The sequence below is a fragment of the Lonchura striata genome, chromosome 28 (assembly GCF_046129695.1).
Source record: "Lonchura striata isolate bLonStr1 chromosome 28, bLonStr1.mat, whole genome shotgun sequence".
Lineage (NCBI taxonomy): Eukaryota > Metazoa > Chordata > Aves > Passeriformes > Estrildidae > Lonchura > Lonchura striata.
Genome location: NC_134630.1, coordinates 7532154 through 7547946, shown reverse-complemented (window position 1 = coordinate 7547946; position 15793 = coordinate 7532154). Strand labels below are relative to the sequence as shown.

At 68.3% G+C, this 15793-nt stretch overlaps 1 protein-coding gene across 1 annotated transcript; it reads left to right on the top strand.

Moving 5' to 3' along the window:
• Positions 1–1667: 1667 nt before the first annotated feature.
• MEF2B (myocyte enhancer factor 2B) lies at positions 1668–15041 on the top strand. The gene is made up of 10 exons (XM_077788744.1): positions 1668–1679; positions 8716–8795; positions 8930–9133; positions 9201–9332; positions 10153–10315; positions 12025–12167; positions 12912–13002; positions 13088–13172; positions 14032–14305; positions 14394–15041. The coding sequence occupies exons 2-10, from the start codon at positions 8742–8744 to the stop codon at positions 15039–15041; spliced, it is 1794 nt and encodes a 597-aa protein (XP_077644870.1). The 5' UTR covers positions 1668–1679; positions 8716–8741.
• Positions 15042–15793: the final 752 nt, after the last annotated feature.

The following is a 15793-nucleotide window of genomic DNA, read 5'->3' as shown; positions in this document are numbered from 1 at the left end:
TTGTCCCTCTGTCCGTCCCTGTCCCCCTCTGTCCCCCTCTGTCCCTCCCTGTCCCTCTGTCCCTCCCTGTCCCTCTGTCCCTCTGTCCCTCTGTCCCTCCCTGTCCCCCTCTGTCCCTTCCTGTCCCTCTGTCCCTCCCTGTCCCTCTCTGTCCCCCTCTGTCCCCCTCTGTCCCCCTGTCCCTCTGTCCCCCTCTGTCCCTCCCTGTCCCTCTGTCCCTCCCTGTCCCTCTGTCCCTCTGTCCCCCTCTGTCCCTCCCTGTCCCTCCCTGTCCCTCTGTCCCTCTGTCCCCCTCTGTCCCTCCCTGTCCCCCTCTGTCCCTCCCTGTCCCCCTGTCCCCCTGTCCCTCTGTCCCCCCCGTTCCCCTCTGTCCGTCCCTGTCCCCTCTCTGTCCCTCCCTGTGTCCCTCTGTCCCTCCCTGTCCCTCCCTGTCCCTCTGTCCCTCCCTGTGTCCCTCTGTCCCTCCCTGTCCCCTCTCTGTCCCTCTGTCCCTCTGTCCCTCTGTCCCTCTGTCCCTCCCTGTCCCTCTGTCTCTCTGTCCCTCTGTCCCCTCTCTGTCCCCCTGTCCCCCTCTGTCCCCCTGTCCCTCCCTGTCCCTCTCTGTCCCTCTGTCCCCCTGTCCCTCTGTCCCTCCCTGTCCCTCCCTGTGTCCCTCTGTCCCCCCCTGTCCCACAAAGTCCCTTTGGGGCAGCTCCACACCCGCGGGACCCGCCACCATCCCGCAGCGCACCCCGGGGTCTGTCACCTCCCCGGGCTGGGGACAGGGAGCGGCAGTGGCACCGGGAGGGTGGCACGGAGGCGTCACCCGGTGTCCCCGGTGCCTCCCTGTGGCGCTGCCACCCTCGGGGACCGGCTGGCACGGGAGGAGGGAGAGGCGGCTGCGTTTCTAAAATAAAAAATGCAATTAAAAGAAGGGGGTGCTTTGGGGGTCCCCGCTTGGGGCTCGGGAGGTTTTTCCACCGCGGTTTCGCTGAGCCCTCGGTGACATTGGGGACCGCGGGGGTGACACTCCCAAACCCTGCGGCTGAAGGGGCTGGCGGTGCCGGGGGACCCCCTGAAACCTCAGTGGGATCTGCCACGAACCCCGCCCGGAGCTGCGCCCCAAAACCTCGCCCCAGCCCGGCCGGAACCCCTCGGTGAGGGCTCAGTATCCCCCGGGACCCCCAAACTTCACCATCCCCGGGCCCCAAACTGCCCCTTGTCCTGCCCTCCAAATCCCCCATCGCAGCCCCAATCTGCTCATCCTCACCGCTCTTCCAGCCCCAAATTCCCCCAAACCCATCCCAGGGTCCCCAAATCCCCCCGAAATCCCCCCAAACCCGCCGCGCGCGAAACCTCCCCGGCCCCGCCCCTTTCCTTGGCCCCGCCCCTAACCCGCACGGAGGCGTGGCTATGCAAATACACACCCGCCGTCAGCCAATGGCAGAACATCCCGGCTGCTATATGCAAATTATCCGGCGGGATGGGCGGGGTTATGCAAATGTAAGCGGCGGCGCTCGCTGCGGCGGCGGCAGCGCGCTCCGGGGGCACGGACGGGACCGGGACCGAACCGGGACTGAACCGGGACCGAACCGGGACCAGCACCGGGACCAGCACCGGGACCAGCACCGGGGCCGCCCCGGCTCCGCCGCAGCGCCGGGAGGGCGCGGAGCCGCCGAGGAGGAAGCGCCGCTGCCCAGGTGCGTGTCCCGCGGCGGGCACGGGGGTCCGCGCCCCGGTGTGACCGGCACCGGGCGGAGGGGACAGCGGCAGGCCACGGCGGCGCTGTCTGCCCCGCTTTTCTCCGCCCGGGGCTCCGTCCCCGTGCGGGCGGCCGCGCCGTCGGGGCGCACGGGCAGGGGGAGCGGGGCGGCCCCGGGGAGGGGCCGGTGCGGCCGGGCCGGCGCCCGGCGGGCTGCTCTGGGCACGGCGGAGCCCCGGCCCCCGCCCCGCCGTCTCGGGATGGCGGGCTATAAAAAGCCTGTGGTTTGCGCCGAGCTCGGGGCGGTTATTTTTACTCGTGTCTGTGCAGGGAGGAACGCCCGGGTTTAACCCAAAAGCGCAGCCTGGGTGGCAGCCGCCCTGCCCCGGCCCCGCCGCCGCCTCCCCGCCACCCCCGGGGCCACCGGCGCCGCTGGGGGCTGGGGCTGAGCGCACGGCGCAGGGGGAAACTGAGGCACGGCACCGGCGAGCCGCTGGCTCGACGCGGCTGTAGCGAGAGCGGTGCCAGCGCCCCTGGTCACCCCCGACGGCGCTGGCACCTCGCTGGGGTGGCACAGCGGCCTGGCCGCTCCCAGGACGTGCCGGTGGCAGCCCGGGTCCTTCCCGCTCCCGGGAGGGGACGGGACACGGCCGGGGCTCCTGCCAGGGGCATCTCCGGGGTGGTGGCACCTCCACGTGGCATCTCCGGGGTGGTGGCACCTCCATGTGGCATCTCCGGGGTGTCCCAGTGCACCTGGGTCCCCCTGGCACCCGTGGAGTGTGAGGTGGATCCTCTGCCAGATCCCCTCTGCCAGCGTGTCCCCGTCCCTGTCCCATCCCTGTCCCCGTCCCTGTCCCGTCCCTGTCCCATCCCTGTCCCCGTCCCCGTCCCCGTCCCTGTCCCTGTCCCTGTCCCTGTCCCTGTCCCTGTCCCTGTCCCTGTCCCTGTCCCATCCCTGTCCCTGTCCCCGTCCCTGTCCCGTCCCTGTCCCTTCCCTGTCCCTGTCCCTGTCCCTATACCTGTCCTGTCCCCATCCCTGTCTCTGTCCCCCTGTCCCTGTCCCTGTCCCTGTCCCTGTCCCTGTCCCTTCCCTGTCCCTGTCCCTGTCCCTATACCTGTCCTGTCCCCATCCCTGTCTCTGTCCCCCTGTCCCTGTCCCTGTCCCTGTCCCTGTCCCTTCCCTGTCCCTGTCCCTGTCCCTGTCCCGTCCCTGTCCCATCCCTGTCCCTGTCCCTATACCTGTCCTGTCCCCATCCCCATCCTGTCCCCGTCCCTGTCCCTGTCCCATCCCTGTCCCCATCCCTGTCCCATCCCTGTCCCTGTCCCATCCCTGTCCCTGTCCCATCCCTGTCCCATCCCTGTCCCTGTCCCCATGCTCAACTTTCTGCTCTCCCCATGGGAGAAGCTCTCCCAGCTCTGGATTTTCCCAGCTCTGGAGTTTCCCAGCTCTGCAGTGCCCGGTGGAAGCCCGGGCTGAGCAGGGCCGGGGCCGTGGGCTGTGCCCCCCGGGGACCCTCCTGGCACCCCTGGGTGCAGGGGCTGGGACAGGAGCGTGGGTGCCCGTCCGGCCGCGCCGCCCCTGGCCCGATTCCACGGCCCCGTGCCAGCCGGACGCGGCACGGTGACGTCTGGGGAAGGAGGGAGCTGGATGCAGGCCTCAGGTTCTCCAGGATTTTGGTTCCCAGCCACCTCCAGCACCCACGACATCCCAAAAAAGCAGATTTGGGAACGCGAGGGGACGGGGATCCTGCTGGGTCATGCCAGCTGTGAGGGGCCTGCAAAGCCTGGCACGCTGCTAGGGGGGCACCCAGAAGGATTTGGGGGGAAATTGGGTTCATTTAAACCCCTTGAATTCCCCTCCTCTTCCCAAAAACCCCCCCAGGATTGTCAGGAGCAAACCAGGGAGCACACCCCAAACGAATTCCAGCCCAATCCCACGGGAATTGCGAGGTGCCCTCCTCGGACGTGGCACCCACCGGGGTGGAAGGGGGTCCCCGTGTCCACCCATCCTCCCCAGGCCCGCCTCGTTTTTGGGGCCCTTTCGATCCTCCCTCCTTCCACACACTCATTGTGGAACCGAAAACCCCTCCGCCCGTCGGCACCGGGCCGTGGCAGCGCCCGGGACTTTCGCTCTGTGTCACCCCGGGGTGACAGTGGCAGCGGGGTGGCAGCGGGGTGGCAGCGGGGCCGGAGGGTGGCGGCCCCACAGCCCCCAAAGCTGGCGGGTTTTCGGGTGCCGGGGGATGTTTGGGAGCTGGGGACGGGTTTTGGGGAGGTCGCGGCGGTCCCAAAACCCCCTCGGAGCCGCGTGCCCACCTCTGCCCCATTTCCCAGTGCCCTGGCAGCGCCGCACTGGTTTGCACTGGTCGCTTGTTTAAACAACCTATAAAAAGCAGGAGCGCCCGGCACAAACTCCGCGCTCAACTTTGACTTTTCCCCGTGCCGGGCTCGGGACGCTGCTCACACCAGCCCAGCCATCCCCCGGGATCCCCGGGATCCAAAACCGCGGGGCCGGGCCTGGATTTGTCCCTCTGGGCCCTCCGTGTCCGGTGCTCCTAAAATCCCCCTTTGAAATCCCCATTTTAAAATGTCCAGGTCAAGCCCCCATTCCAAACCCCCATTTTAACTCCCCATTTTGAAATCCCCATTTTAAACTCCCCATTTTAACTCCCCATTTTAAAATCTCCATTTCAAACCCCCATTCTAATTCCCCATTTTAACTCCCCATTTCAAATCCCCATTTTAAACTCCCCATTTTAACTCCCCATTTTAAAATCTCCATTTCAAACCCCCACTTTAATTCCCCATTTTAAAATCCCCATGTCAAACCCCCATGTCAAACCTCCATTTTAACTTCCCACTTTAAAATCTCAATTTCAAACCCCCATTTGAACTCCCCATTTGAAATCCCCATTTTAAACTCCCCATTTCAAGCCCCCATTTGAACTCCCCATTTTAAACTCCCCATTTGAACTCCCCATTTGAAACTTTCCATTTCAAGCCCCCCTTTGAACTCCCCATTTTAAACTCCCCATGTCAAGCCCCCGTTTCCACCCCTGCTGCCCTCCCCGTCCCAGCATCGTCCCCTCCCTCCCGTGGGATTTTTGTGCCCCTGGCTCAGATTTTCCCCTCCTTCGGGATGGAAACTCTTTTCCCTGCTCTAATTGTGTTTTTCCTCCACCGAAACGTTTTTTGGGAGCTGCCAAGTGCCACCAGCGGGTTTCCACAACCCCTCCCCTCCCAGTCCTGCCCAGCCACCCCCGGCTCTCGGATTTGCAGCAAAACCCCCATAATTTGGTAAAAATGACAATTTCCTCCACTTCTTGCACCCCGTCGAGGATGAATCCTGGGTGGCTCCGAGACCCTGCTTGGATTTTAGGGTAAATCCGGTGGATTTGGGATTTCTGGGATCCTCGGGGGGCGTGAAGGTGCTGGAGGCGCCGTTGTGGTGCTGGGATCCCACAGCAGCTCAGGGAAAACTCACGCGGCTCTCCCGGGTTCGTTTGGTCTCAGGTCACTAATTAGGAGCTGGAATTAGGGATTTCCACCCCTGGTGCCGTGCAAATGTCCCCTAAAGGCACAAAGGGTCTGGGGGCTCCTCATAAACCCGATCCCAGCGTGGGGGTCCGGGGAGGCCCCGCTGAGGGTGCTGGGTCCCACCGGGAATGGTTGGGATGAGGCGGGAGCGATCCTGACCCTGATCCCAACCCCAATCCCAACCCTGATCCCAACCCTGACCCTGATCCCAAACCCAATCCTGATCCTGACCCCAACCCCAATCCCAACCCTGATCCCAACCCTGACCCTGATCCCAACCCCAATCCTGATCCTGACCCCAACCCCAACCCCAACCCCAATCCCAACCCTGACCCTGATCCCAACCCCAATCCTGATCCTGACCCCAACCCCAACCCCAACCCCAATCCTGATTCTGACCCCAACCCCAATCCCAACCCTGATCCCAACCCTGACCCCGATCCCAACCCCAATCCCAACCCTGATCCCAAACCCAATCCCAACCCCGATCCCGATCCCAACCCCAGTCCTGATCTTGACCCCGACCCCAACCCAATCCTGATCCCGATCTCAACCCTGACCCCGATCCCAACCCCAATCCTGATCCTGACCCCAAACCCCTGGACCCCCTGGATGGACGGGGACTGTGTCCATGGATCCATCCATCCATTCCTCCATCCATCCATCCATGGAATCATCCATCCATGCATGGATCTGTCTGCCCCTGTGTCCATCCCTCCATCCATCATCCATCCATCCATCCATCCATCATCCATCCATCCATCCATGGATCTGTCCGTCCCTGTGTCCATCCATCATCCATCCATCCATCATCCATCCATCCATCATCCATCCATCCATCCAACCATCCATCCATCCATCCATCATCCATCCATCCATCATCCATCCATCATCCATCCATCCTCCATCCATCCATCCATCCATCCATCCATCCATCCATCCATCCATCCATCATCCATCCTCCATCCATCCATCATCCATCCATCCATCATCCATCCATCCATCATCCATCCATCCATCATCCATCCATCATCCATCCATCCATCATCCATCCATCATCCATCCATCCATCCATCCATCCATCCATCATCCATCCATCATCCATCCATCCATCCATCCATCCATCATCCATCCATCCATCCTCCATCCATCCATCCATCATCCATCCATCCATCATCCATCCATCCATCCATCCATCATCCATCCATCCATCATCCATCCATCATCTATCCATCCATCCATCCATCCTCCATCCATCACCCCCCCCAAAATCCCCCCCAGCTGAGGCTGTGAGGGACACGGGGGGCTCACAGCGGGGCCAGCACCCCCTGCCCCAGACCCCGAGGACCAGCCCCAAGCCCCCACCCCAGAAGGAGCCCGGGGAGCTCGGGATGTCCCCAGGAGCGCCGCAGGTGCCGGAGCCGTTCCAGCACCCCGGGGACCCTTGGGAACGGGAAAACCTCTCCTCTTCCACCGGGGAATTCTCGGCCCTTTCCGGCGGGGCCGGGGCGGTCCGGGCACCCCCGGGACCGCGGAGGGGGCACGGGGGGGGTCGTGCGTGGGCCCGGGGACACCGGGTGGCAGCGGGGCCGTGGGAACGGCAGTGCCGTTTCCTTCCATAAATTAAAATTAGTTTTGATCGGCTAAAAATAGCAGCCGAGCACGATGGCGAAACGGCAACGCGCTCCAGAGGGGGAAGCGGGACGCGCGGGGGCACCGGGGCACCCGAGGGTCCCCAAGCCCACCCCTGGCATCCCGCCTGGCACGGGGGGGTCCCAGAGGTGTCCCCAACACGGAGCTGCCACCCCGCTGCCACCCCACCCCGCTCCTGCCCCGGGCACCCTGGGGACAGCAGGGACACGGCCGGGCCACCTCTGTCCCCACAGCAGGGTGGGCACGGGGGTCCCGTGGGGGCATCTTGGTGCCACGCCTGGTTCTGCCCAAAAATCCCCAGATTTGGGGGGTTTTGGGGTGGGTGTTGCTGTGGGGGCGGCAGAGGAGCAGGAACTGCCCCCGGGACAGGCTCGGGGGGCTCTGGCACCCACAGCCAGGGTGGCACGGGGGTGTCCCAGGCCCGGGACAGGCTCGGGGGGCTCTGGCACCCACAGCCAGGGTGGCACGGGGGTTGTCCCCAGCCCCGGGACAGGCTCGGGGGGCTCTGGCACCCACAGCCAGGGTGGCACGGGGGTGTCCCCAGTGCAGGGACAGGCTCGGGGGGCGCTGGCACCCACAGCCAGGGTGGCACGGGGGTGTCCCAGCCCCGGGACAGGCTCGGGGGGTGCTGGCACCCACAGCCAGGGTGGCACGGGGGTGTCCCAGTTCAGGGACAGGCTCGGGGGGCTCTGGCACCCACAGCCAGGGTGGCACGGGGGTGTCCCCAGTGCAGGGACAGGCTCGGGGGGCGCTGGCACCCACAGCCAGGGTGGCACGGGGGTGTCCCAGCCCCGGGACAGGCTCGGGGGGTGCTGGCACCCACAGCCAGGGTGGCACGGGGGTGTCCCAGTTCAGGGACAGGCTCGGGGGGCTCTGGCACCCACAGCCAGGGTGGCACGGGGGTGTCCCCAGTGCAGGGACAGGCTCGGGGGGTGCTGGCACCCACAGCCAGGGTGGCACGGGGGTGTCCCCAGTGCAGGGACAGGCTCGGGGGGTGCTGGCACCCACAGCCAGGGTGGCACGGGGGTTGTCCCCAGCCCCGGGACAGGCTCGGGGGGCTCTGGCACCCACAGCCAGGGTGGCACGGGGGTGTCCCCAGCCCCGGGACAGGCTCGGGGCGCGTTGGCACCCACAGCCAGGGTGGCACGGGGGTTGTCCCCAGCCCCGGGACAGGCTCGGGGGGCTCTGGCACCCACAGCCAGGGTGGCACGGGGGTGTCCCAGCCCCGCGTCCCTGCCCGGTGGCAGCAGGGCCGGGTGGGTGGTTTCACTTCGCCGTCTCCTCGTGCAGCCACTTCCTGGCCTGCGAGTGGCGGAGGTCAAATTTAGTCTGCTGGAGTTTGAAAAAAAACCCCAAAAAAATTAAAAAAAAAATAAAAATCCCCGAATTGGAAGCTAAAAGCAACCTTTGGGTTTGAGGGACCCTCCCCGCCGCCAGCCCGGCCCCCTTTAAACGCCCTCCCCGTCCCACCGTGAGCAGCTTTGGAGCGGCCTCGCAGCGACCCCCCGGCTTTGGGGCAAGAGCTCTGATCCCAAAATCTGATCCCAAAATCTCCCTGGAGGTTTTTGGGATCACGGCCGGCACCCAAAGGTGCTCGGGAGTGGTGGATGGGGGTGCTTGGGCAAGGCCAAGGGGATTTTTTCCTCCCCTAACCCAGCAGAATTTCCCAATTTTCCCCCATTTTCCGCTTGGCCACCATCATCGCGGAAGAAGAAATGACCGAACTTCCTCTGAAAATCGATTATTTTTCGGCGGCCCCACTTATTTTTGGCGGCGCTGGGGCGGACTCTGCGCGGGGACAGCCCCAGGGCTGCGGGGCTCAGGCGCTTCTCGCTCTCTTCCAGCCCCGAACCCAGCGGAGGAGGCGAAAATGGGCCGGAAAAAGATCCAGATCAGCCGGATTTTGGATCAGCGGAACCGGCAGGTGGGGGGCTGCTGGCTGGGGATGAGCAGGACGGGAGTGAACCCCCCCCGCGCTGCCGGGACCCCGCGGGGAGCGCGTCCGGGGGTCCCGGGCGCCGCTTTTGGGGTGGGGGGGTCTCACGGCCGGCCCGGCAGGTGACCTTCACCAAGCGGAAATTCGGGCTGATGAAGAAGGCGTACGAGCTGAGCGTGCTGTGCGACTGCGAGATCGCCCTCATCATCTTCAACAGCGCCAACCGCCTCTTCCAGTACGCCAGCACCGACATGGACAAGGTGCTGCTCAAGTACACCGAGTACAGCGAGCCCCACGAGAGCCGCACCAACTCCGACATCCTCCAGGTAGCGGCCGGGCCGGCCCCGGGGCCGCGGCGCCCGCGGGGAGCCGCTCACCGGCACCTCCCCGCAGACGCTGAAGCGCAAAGGGCTGGGGCTGGAGAGCCACGAGCTGGAGCTGGACGAGGGCCCGGAGCCGCCCGCGGACCGGGGCAGGGGGCTCGGCGAGGGCGCGGATCTGGCGCGGGCGCGGGCCAGGTTTTACGTGAGTCGCTGGTGGCACGGGGGGTGAGGGTCCCCAGGGATCCTGTGCCCTCCCTGTCCTTGGGTTCTGGTTTGTCCTGCAGGGTCCCGAGGGTCCCCAGGGGTCCTGTCCCCTGGTTTGTCCTCCAGGGTCCCCAGGGGTCCTGTCCCCTCCTGTCCTTGGGTTCTGGTTTGTTCTGCAGGGTCCCGAGGGTCCCCAGGGGTCCTGTCCCCTCCCTGTCCTTGGGTTCTGGTTTGTCCTGCAGGGTCCCGAGGGTCCCCAGGGGTCCTGTGCCCTCCCTGTCCTTGGGTTCTGGTTTGCTCTGCAGGGTCCTGAGGGTCCCCAGGGGTCCTGTCCCCTCCTGTCCTTGGGTTCTGGTTTGTCCTGCAGGGTCCCGAGGGTCCCCAGGGGTCCTGTCCCCTCCTGTCCTTGGGTTCTGGTTTGTCCTGCAGGGTCCCAAGGGTCCCCAGGGGTCCTGTGCCCCGGTTTGTCCTGCAGGGTCCCAAGGGTCCCCAGGGGTCCTGTCCCCTCCTGTCCTTGGGTTCTGGTTTGTCCTGCAGGGTCCTGAGGGTCCCCAGGGGTCCTGTCCCCTGGTTTGTCCTGCAGGGTCCTGAGGGTCCCCAAGAGTCCCCGGGGGTCCCGAGGGGGCTGTCCCTGACCCCCGCGTGTCCCCGGGGGTCCCGAGGGGGCTGTCCCTGATCCCCGCGTGTCCCCGCGTGTCCCAAAGGGGGCTGTCCCTGACCCCCGCGTGTCCCCGGGGGTCCCGAGGGGGCTGTCCCTGACCCCCGCGTGTCCCCGGGGGTCCCGAGGGTACTCTCCCTGACCCCCGCGCGTCCCGCAGAGCCCGGTGCCGCTGCCCGACGCCGCCCACGGCAGCTCGCCCCCGGCCGCCGAGGCGTCCCTGGGCAGCGGCAGCCGCTCCCCGCAGGGCCGGGGCCGCTCTCCCGCCGCCAGAGCCGCGGCCCCAAAGCCACCGGGACGGTCCCCAGGGCCACCGCCCCCAGGTAGGCTCGGGGACACTGATGGGGGGTGGCTACAGGGCAAGGGACCCTGCCGTGGGTGTCCTGTCCCCACCCTGGCACCACCATGGGCCACCGTCCTTGCTGTGGGACCCCAGTGCCCACCGTGGGCACCCCATCCCTGCCATGGGACACCTCATGCCCACCATGGACACCTCATCCGCCCATGGGACACCTCATGCCCACCCTGGGCACCCCAACCCCACCATGGACACCCCATCGCCACCCTGGGCACCCCATCCCTGCCATGGGACACCTCATCCCCCCATGGACACCCCATCCCTGCCATGGGACACCTCATGCCCACCCTGGGCACCCCATTCCCACCATGGACACCCCATGCCTGCCATGGGACACCCCATTCCCACCATGGACACCCCATCCCTGCCATGGGACACCTCATCCCCCCATGGACACCTCATCCCCCCATGGACACCTCATCCCCCCATGGACACCCCATTCCCACCATGGACACCCCATCGCCACCCTGGGCACCCCATCCCTGCCATGGGACACCTCATGCCCACCCTGGGCACCCCATTCCCACCATGGACACCCCATCCCTGCCATGGGACACCCCATTCCCACCAGGGACACCCCAACCCCACCATGGACACCCCATCCCCACCACCATGGACACCCCACCCTGGACCACCATCCCCACCCTGGGCCCCCTATTCCCTCCCTGGACCCCCCCATCCCCACCCTGGACACCCCATCCCCACCCTGGACCACCATCCCCACCCTGGGCACCCCAACCCCGCCCTGGACACCCCAACCCCGCCATGGACACCCCATCCCCACCACGGATACCCCATCTCCCCATGGACACCCCACCCTGGACACCCCATTCCCTCCCTGAGCCCCCCATCCACCCTGGGCCCCCCATCCCCGCCCGTGCCCCCGGCCCGCCCGTGTCCCTTCCCGGGCAGCTCCGGAGCCCCGCGGGGATTTTCCCCGCCGGCCCCGATGCAAAGCGCGGCCCGCGGGGCGTGTCCGGCCGCGGGGCCGGGGCTGCGTGGGTGCCGCGGGGCCGGGGCTGGCACAGCGGCCCGAGCCGGCTCCAGCGGCTTCCTGAGCCCTGCCAGCCCCGCTGTGCCCCCTGAGCCCTGCCAGCCCCACTGCCCTGCCAGCCCCGCTGTGCCCAGCCCGCAGCCGTGCCCTCGCCCCGGCCCGCCGGCGGCACAGCCCGGCTCGGGCTCATCCCCTGCGGGTGACGGGGACAGAAAAGCGGCTGGAAGCGCCGCAAACGGAGCCTTGAGCCGTGGAAAGCCCCGGGGGGTGCGCGGTGCCGCGGGATGGGCACAGGGGCACAGGCAGCAGCAGCATCCCAAACCCTTGGGTGGGCACCTCAAGCTCACCAGACGTTCCCACGGCACATCCCGGCCGCCCGTGGGTGCCCCCGCAGCAGGGGGCTCATCTGCGTGTCCCCCTGTCCCCGTCCCCCTGTCCCCCTGTCCCTGTCCCTGTCCCTGTCCCTGTCCCTGTCCCTGTCCCTGTCCCCCTGTCCCTGTCCCTGTCCCTGTCCCCCTGTCCCTGTCCCTATCCCTGTCCCTGTCCCTGTCCCTGCCCTGTCCCTGTCCCTGTCCCTTTCCCTGTCCCCCTGTCCCTGTCCCTGTCCCTGTCCCTGTCCCTTTCCCTGTCCCCCTGTCCCCTGTCCCGTCCCCCTGTCCCTGTCCCTGCCCTGTCCCCAGGTCTCAGCTACCCCCTGTTCCCCTCCGCCGGCCTGAGCCGCTCCCTGGCCACCAAGACGCCGCCGCTGTTCCTGGGGGCCGAGGGCCGGAGGGGCGAGAGCCAGGGCGGCCCGGCCAGCGGCCGGAGCGGCGCCAGCGCAGCGGTGAGTCGGCTGTCCCCAGGGCCACGCGGTGTCCCCAGGGTTACACGGTGTCCCCAGGGCCACGCGGTGTCCCCGAGGCCACACGGCTGTCCCCAGGGTTACACGGTGTCCCCATGGTCACACAGCTGTCCCCAAGGCCACAGGGTGTCCCCAAGGCCACCCGGCTGTCCCCATGGCCACACGGTGTCCCCATGGTCACACAGCTGTCCCCAGTGCCACACGGTGTCCCCATGGCCACACGGTGTCCCCGGGGTTACACGGTGTCCCCAAAGCCACAGGGTGTCCCCAAGGCCACCCGGCTGTCCCCAGTGCCACATGACTGTCCCCAATGCCACATGGCTGTCCCCATGGCCACACGGTGTCCCCATGGCCACACAGCTGTCCCCAGGGTTACATGGCTGTCCCCAGTGCCACACGGTGTCCCCGGGGTTACACGGCTGTCCCCAACGCCACCCGGCTGTCCCCAGTGCCACACGGTGTCCCCAAAGCCACAGGGTGTCCCCAAGGCCACCCGGCTGTCCCCATGGTCACACAGCTGTCCCCAGTGCCACCCGGTTGTCCCCAAGGCCACACGGTGTCCCCAGGGTTACACGGTGTCCCCAGTGCCACCCGGCTGCCCCCTCCCCAAACCCCACTCCTCCCATCCGCCCCTCCCTCCGGGGCCGGGGGGCTCGGGGCAGGGTGGGGAGGGGTCCCGCGGGGTTCGGGGCACGGCTCCCATTGGGGTCCCCCCGTTTCCCGCAGCGGCCGCTGTACCCCGCGCTCAGCCCGGGCAGCTCCGGCCCCCCGAGCCACGGCCTCGCCGGTTTCCCCTTCCTCGGCCCGGCGCCGGCGGGTGAGTGGCGGTCCCCCGGGCTCGGCACGGCCTCGTCCCCTCCCCTGGTCACCGTCCCCGCTCACCGTGTCCTCCCACCCCGCAGATTTTGGGGCTGGCGAGGTCCTGCCGCCCCCCGGCTTCCTGCAGCCCCCGGCGTGGCAGCACCCCCGGGACATGGCAGCGCTGGGGTGAGCACGGGGGGACAGGGGACAGGGACAGGGGGACAGGGGACAGGGACAGGGGACAGGGACAGGGGGACAGGGACAAGGACAGGGGGACAGGGACAGGGGGACAGGGACAGGGGGACAGGGGACAGAGGACAGGGACAGGGGGACAGGGGACAGGGGGACAGGGGGACAGGGGACAGAAGACAGGGACAGGGGGACAGGGGGACAGGGACAGGGGGACAGGGGGACAGGGGACAGGAGATAGGGACAGGGGGACAGGGGGGACAGGGACAGGGGGACAGGGGACAGAGGACAGGGACAGGAGGACAGGGGGGACAGGGTGGGGACAGACTGGGGACGACATGGCAGCGGTGGGATGAGCACGGGGGGGACAGGGGGGACATGGGGACAGAGGGGACAGGGTGGGGGACCGGGGGGGGACAGGGTGGGGGACAGGGTGGGGAACCAGGCAAGATGGGGGGACAGGGCGGGGGACAGGCTGGGGACGACATGGCAGCACTGGGGTGAGGACGGGGGTGGCCCTGGGGCAGGGGACAGTGGGGACAAGGCAAGGGTGACCCCATTCTGCCGCTGCCACCCCCAGCCATGGGCGCTGCTGGCACCGAGGGGCAGCCGCCCCCCACCAGGGCGCTCTCGGGGGGTCACCCCGAGGCGCCCCCAGCTCGTTTCCAGCCGGGTTCCCCCACGGATCTTGTCCCCACGTGTGTCCCCACGCCGGTCACACTCCTGGCTCCCAGCAGCCGTGGGGCCCAACTGGGCCAGAACCAGCCCAGGAGGGGAGCTCGGGGGGGTCTCAAGCCCTCAGGGGGTACCCGCGGGGGACACGGGGACACCCCTCAGCCCGTCCCCTCTCGCCCAGGGCCGGCAGCCGCATCGTGCCCGCGGAGGAGCCGGCCGCGGTGCCCGGCGCGTCCCCGCAGCGCCAGGCCATCAGCATCAAGTCGGAGCGGGTGTCGCCGGGGCTGGGCTGTCCCCCGGGCACCCCCCAGCCCCCCCTGGCCAGCCTGGCGACCCTCAGCGAAGCCTCCCGAGCCCCCGGCGACCTCCAGCCCCGCGACGACTTCGCCAAGGGCTTCCCCCCGTACGCGCCGGGGCCGCTGCCGCTCCCCGCGCGGAGGGGAGCGCCCGTGGACGTTTGGCAGAGATAGCGAGACCGGCGGGGCGTGGGGAGGGCGAGCACCCAGCCCGGGGGAGCGGCCCCCCGCTTCTCCGCCGTCTCAGCCCCTCGGGAACCCCCCCGTGCCCGTGGCGGTGCCACCGGGCTGCCCGCAGGGTCACTGTCCCCCAGCCTGGGGCTGCGGCTCCTTGAGACCCTCCCCAAGCCCCCCAAATGCCACCAAGCCCCCTCCTCTCGGCTCTGCCCGGCGCTGTGGCGGTGTCGGTCCGGTGGCGCCGTCCCCGCCGGTCCCCGCCCGTCCCCGCCGGTCCCCGCCCGTGCCAGCAGCGCGTCCCCGGCCGGCGGAGAGGCCGGGAGGTGCCACGCGGTGGCAGCAGGACCGAGAGCGGCGGCGGCCGCTCCATCCGTGCGGCCCCGGCGCCGTTGGGCGGCCGCGGGGAGCGGGGAGGGCGCAGGGCACGGGCGGTGGGCGCTGCGCCCCCAGCCAGGGGCTCGTTTCTATTTATTATCTCCGCACCAATAAAGAGCTGGGGGCCTCGGCGTGTCTGCTGTGCGGTTTTTGGGGCCAGGCAGCCCGCCTTGGGGCGGCACGGCGCCGATGGGCCCGAGGGGAGAGGCGGCACCCGCCCGCGCCCCCTCGGGATCAGCGTCGCTGTCCCCCCCGCGTGTCCCCGGGCTCGGAGCCACTCTCGGGGGTCACCGGCCAGCGGGGGTCACCCCCGCTCTGCCGTGCGGCTCCCACCCCCCGGTGACCCCAAAAAATCCTCTCGGGGCTCTCAGAGCAGGTGGGAGAAGGGAAAACCCCCTCGAAGCGGGGTTTGGGGGGCACGGAGGGGGTTAAGGGGGGGTGGGCCCGGCCCAGCTGAGCTGAGCCTGTTTTAGCTCAGGACTGGGCTGGGTTTGGGGGTCCTGCCGAGTTTTGGCACACCTGGGGCCGGTGGTGTGCTGGGTACGGCCACGGCCACGCCGCTGAGGTGACCGAGGGGGACAGCGGGGCCCTGCGGCGCCAGCACCCACAGGGACATTCTGGGGGGGCTCGGGCACCCCCAGCTCGGGATCGGGCAAGGCTGGGGGTCCCCCACACGCCCCAGGGCCGAGCTGGGCCCCTTCCCTCGGCTGGGGCCGGGGCTGGGGGGGGGGGGATTACAGCCCCGAGATTAAAACCCGGGCGGGAGATTAATCCCGGAGGAGTCTGCCGGGTTTAACGGAGCGCCGCAAATGCCAGGCGGGATTAGGGGGCTGCGCCGAGCCCCGGAGCCCGGCCGGGCCAGGGCCGCACCCGAGGGTGCCAGGTCCCCTCCAGGGCCACCCCCGAGGGTGGCAGGTCCCTCCAGGGCCACCCCCGAGGGTGCCAGGTCCCCTCCAGGGCCACCCCCGAGGGTGCCAGGTCCCCTCCAGGGCCACCCCCGAGGGTGGCAGGTCCCTCCAGGGCCACCCCCGAGGGTGCCAGGTCCCTCCAGGGCCACCTTTGGGCCCGGCCGGGTTTGTGGCAGGAGGGGAGGCG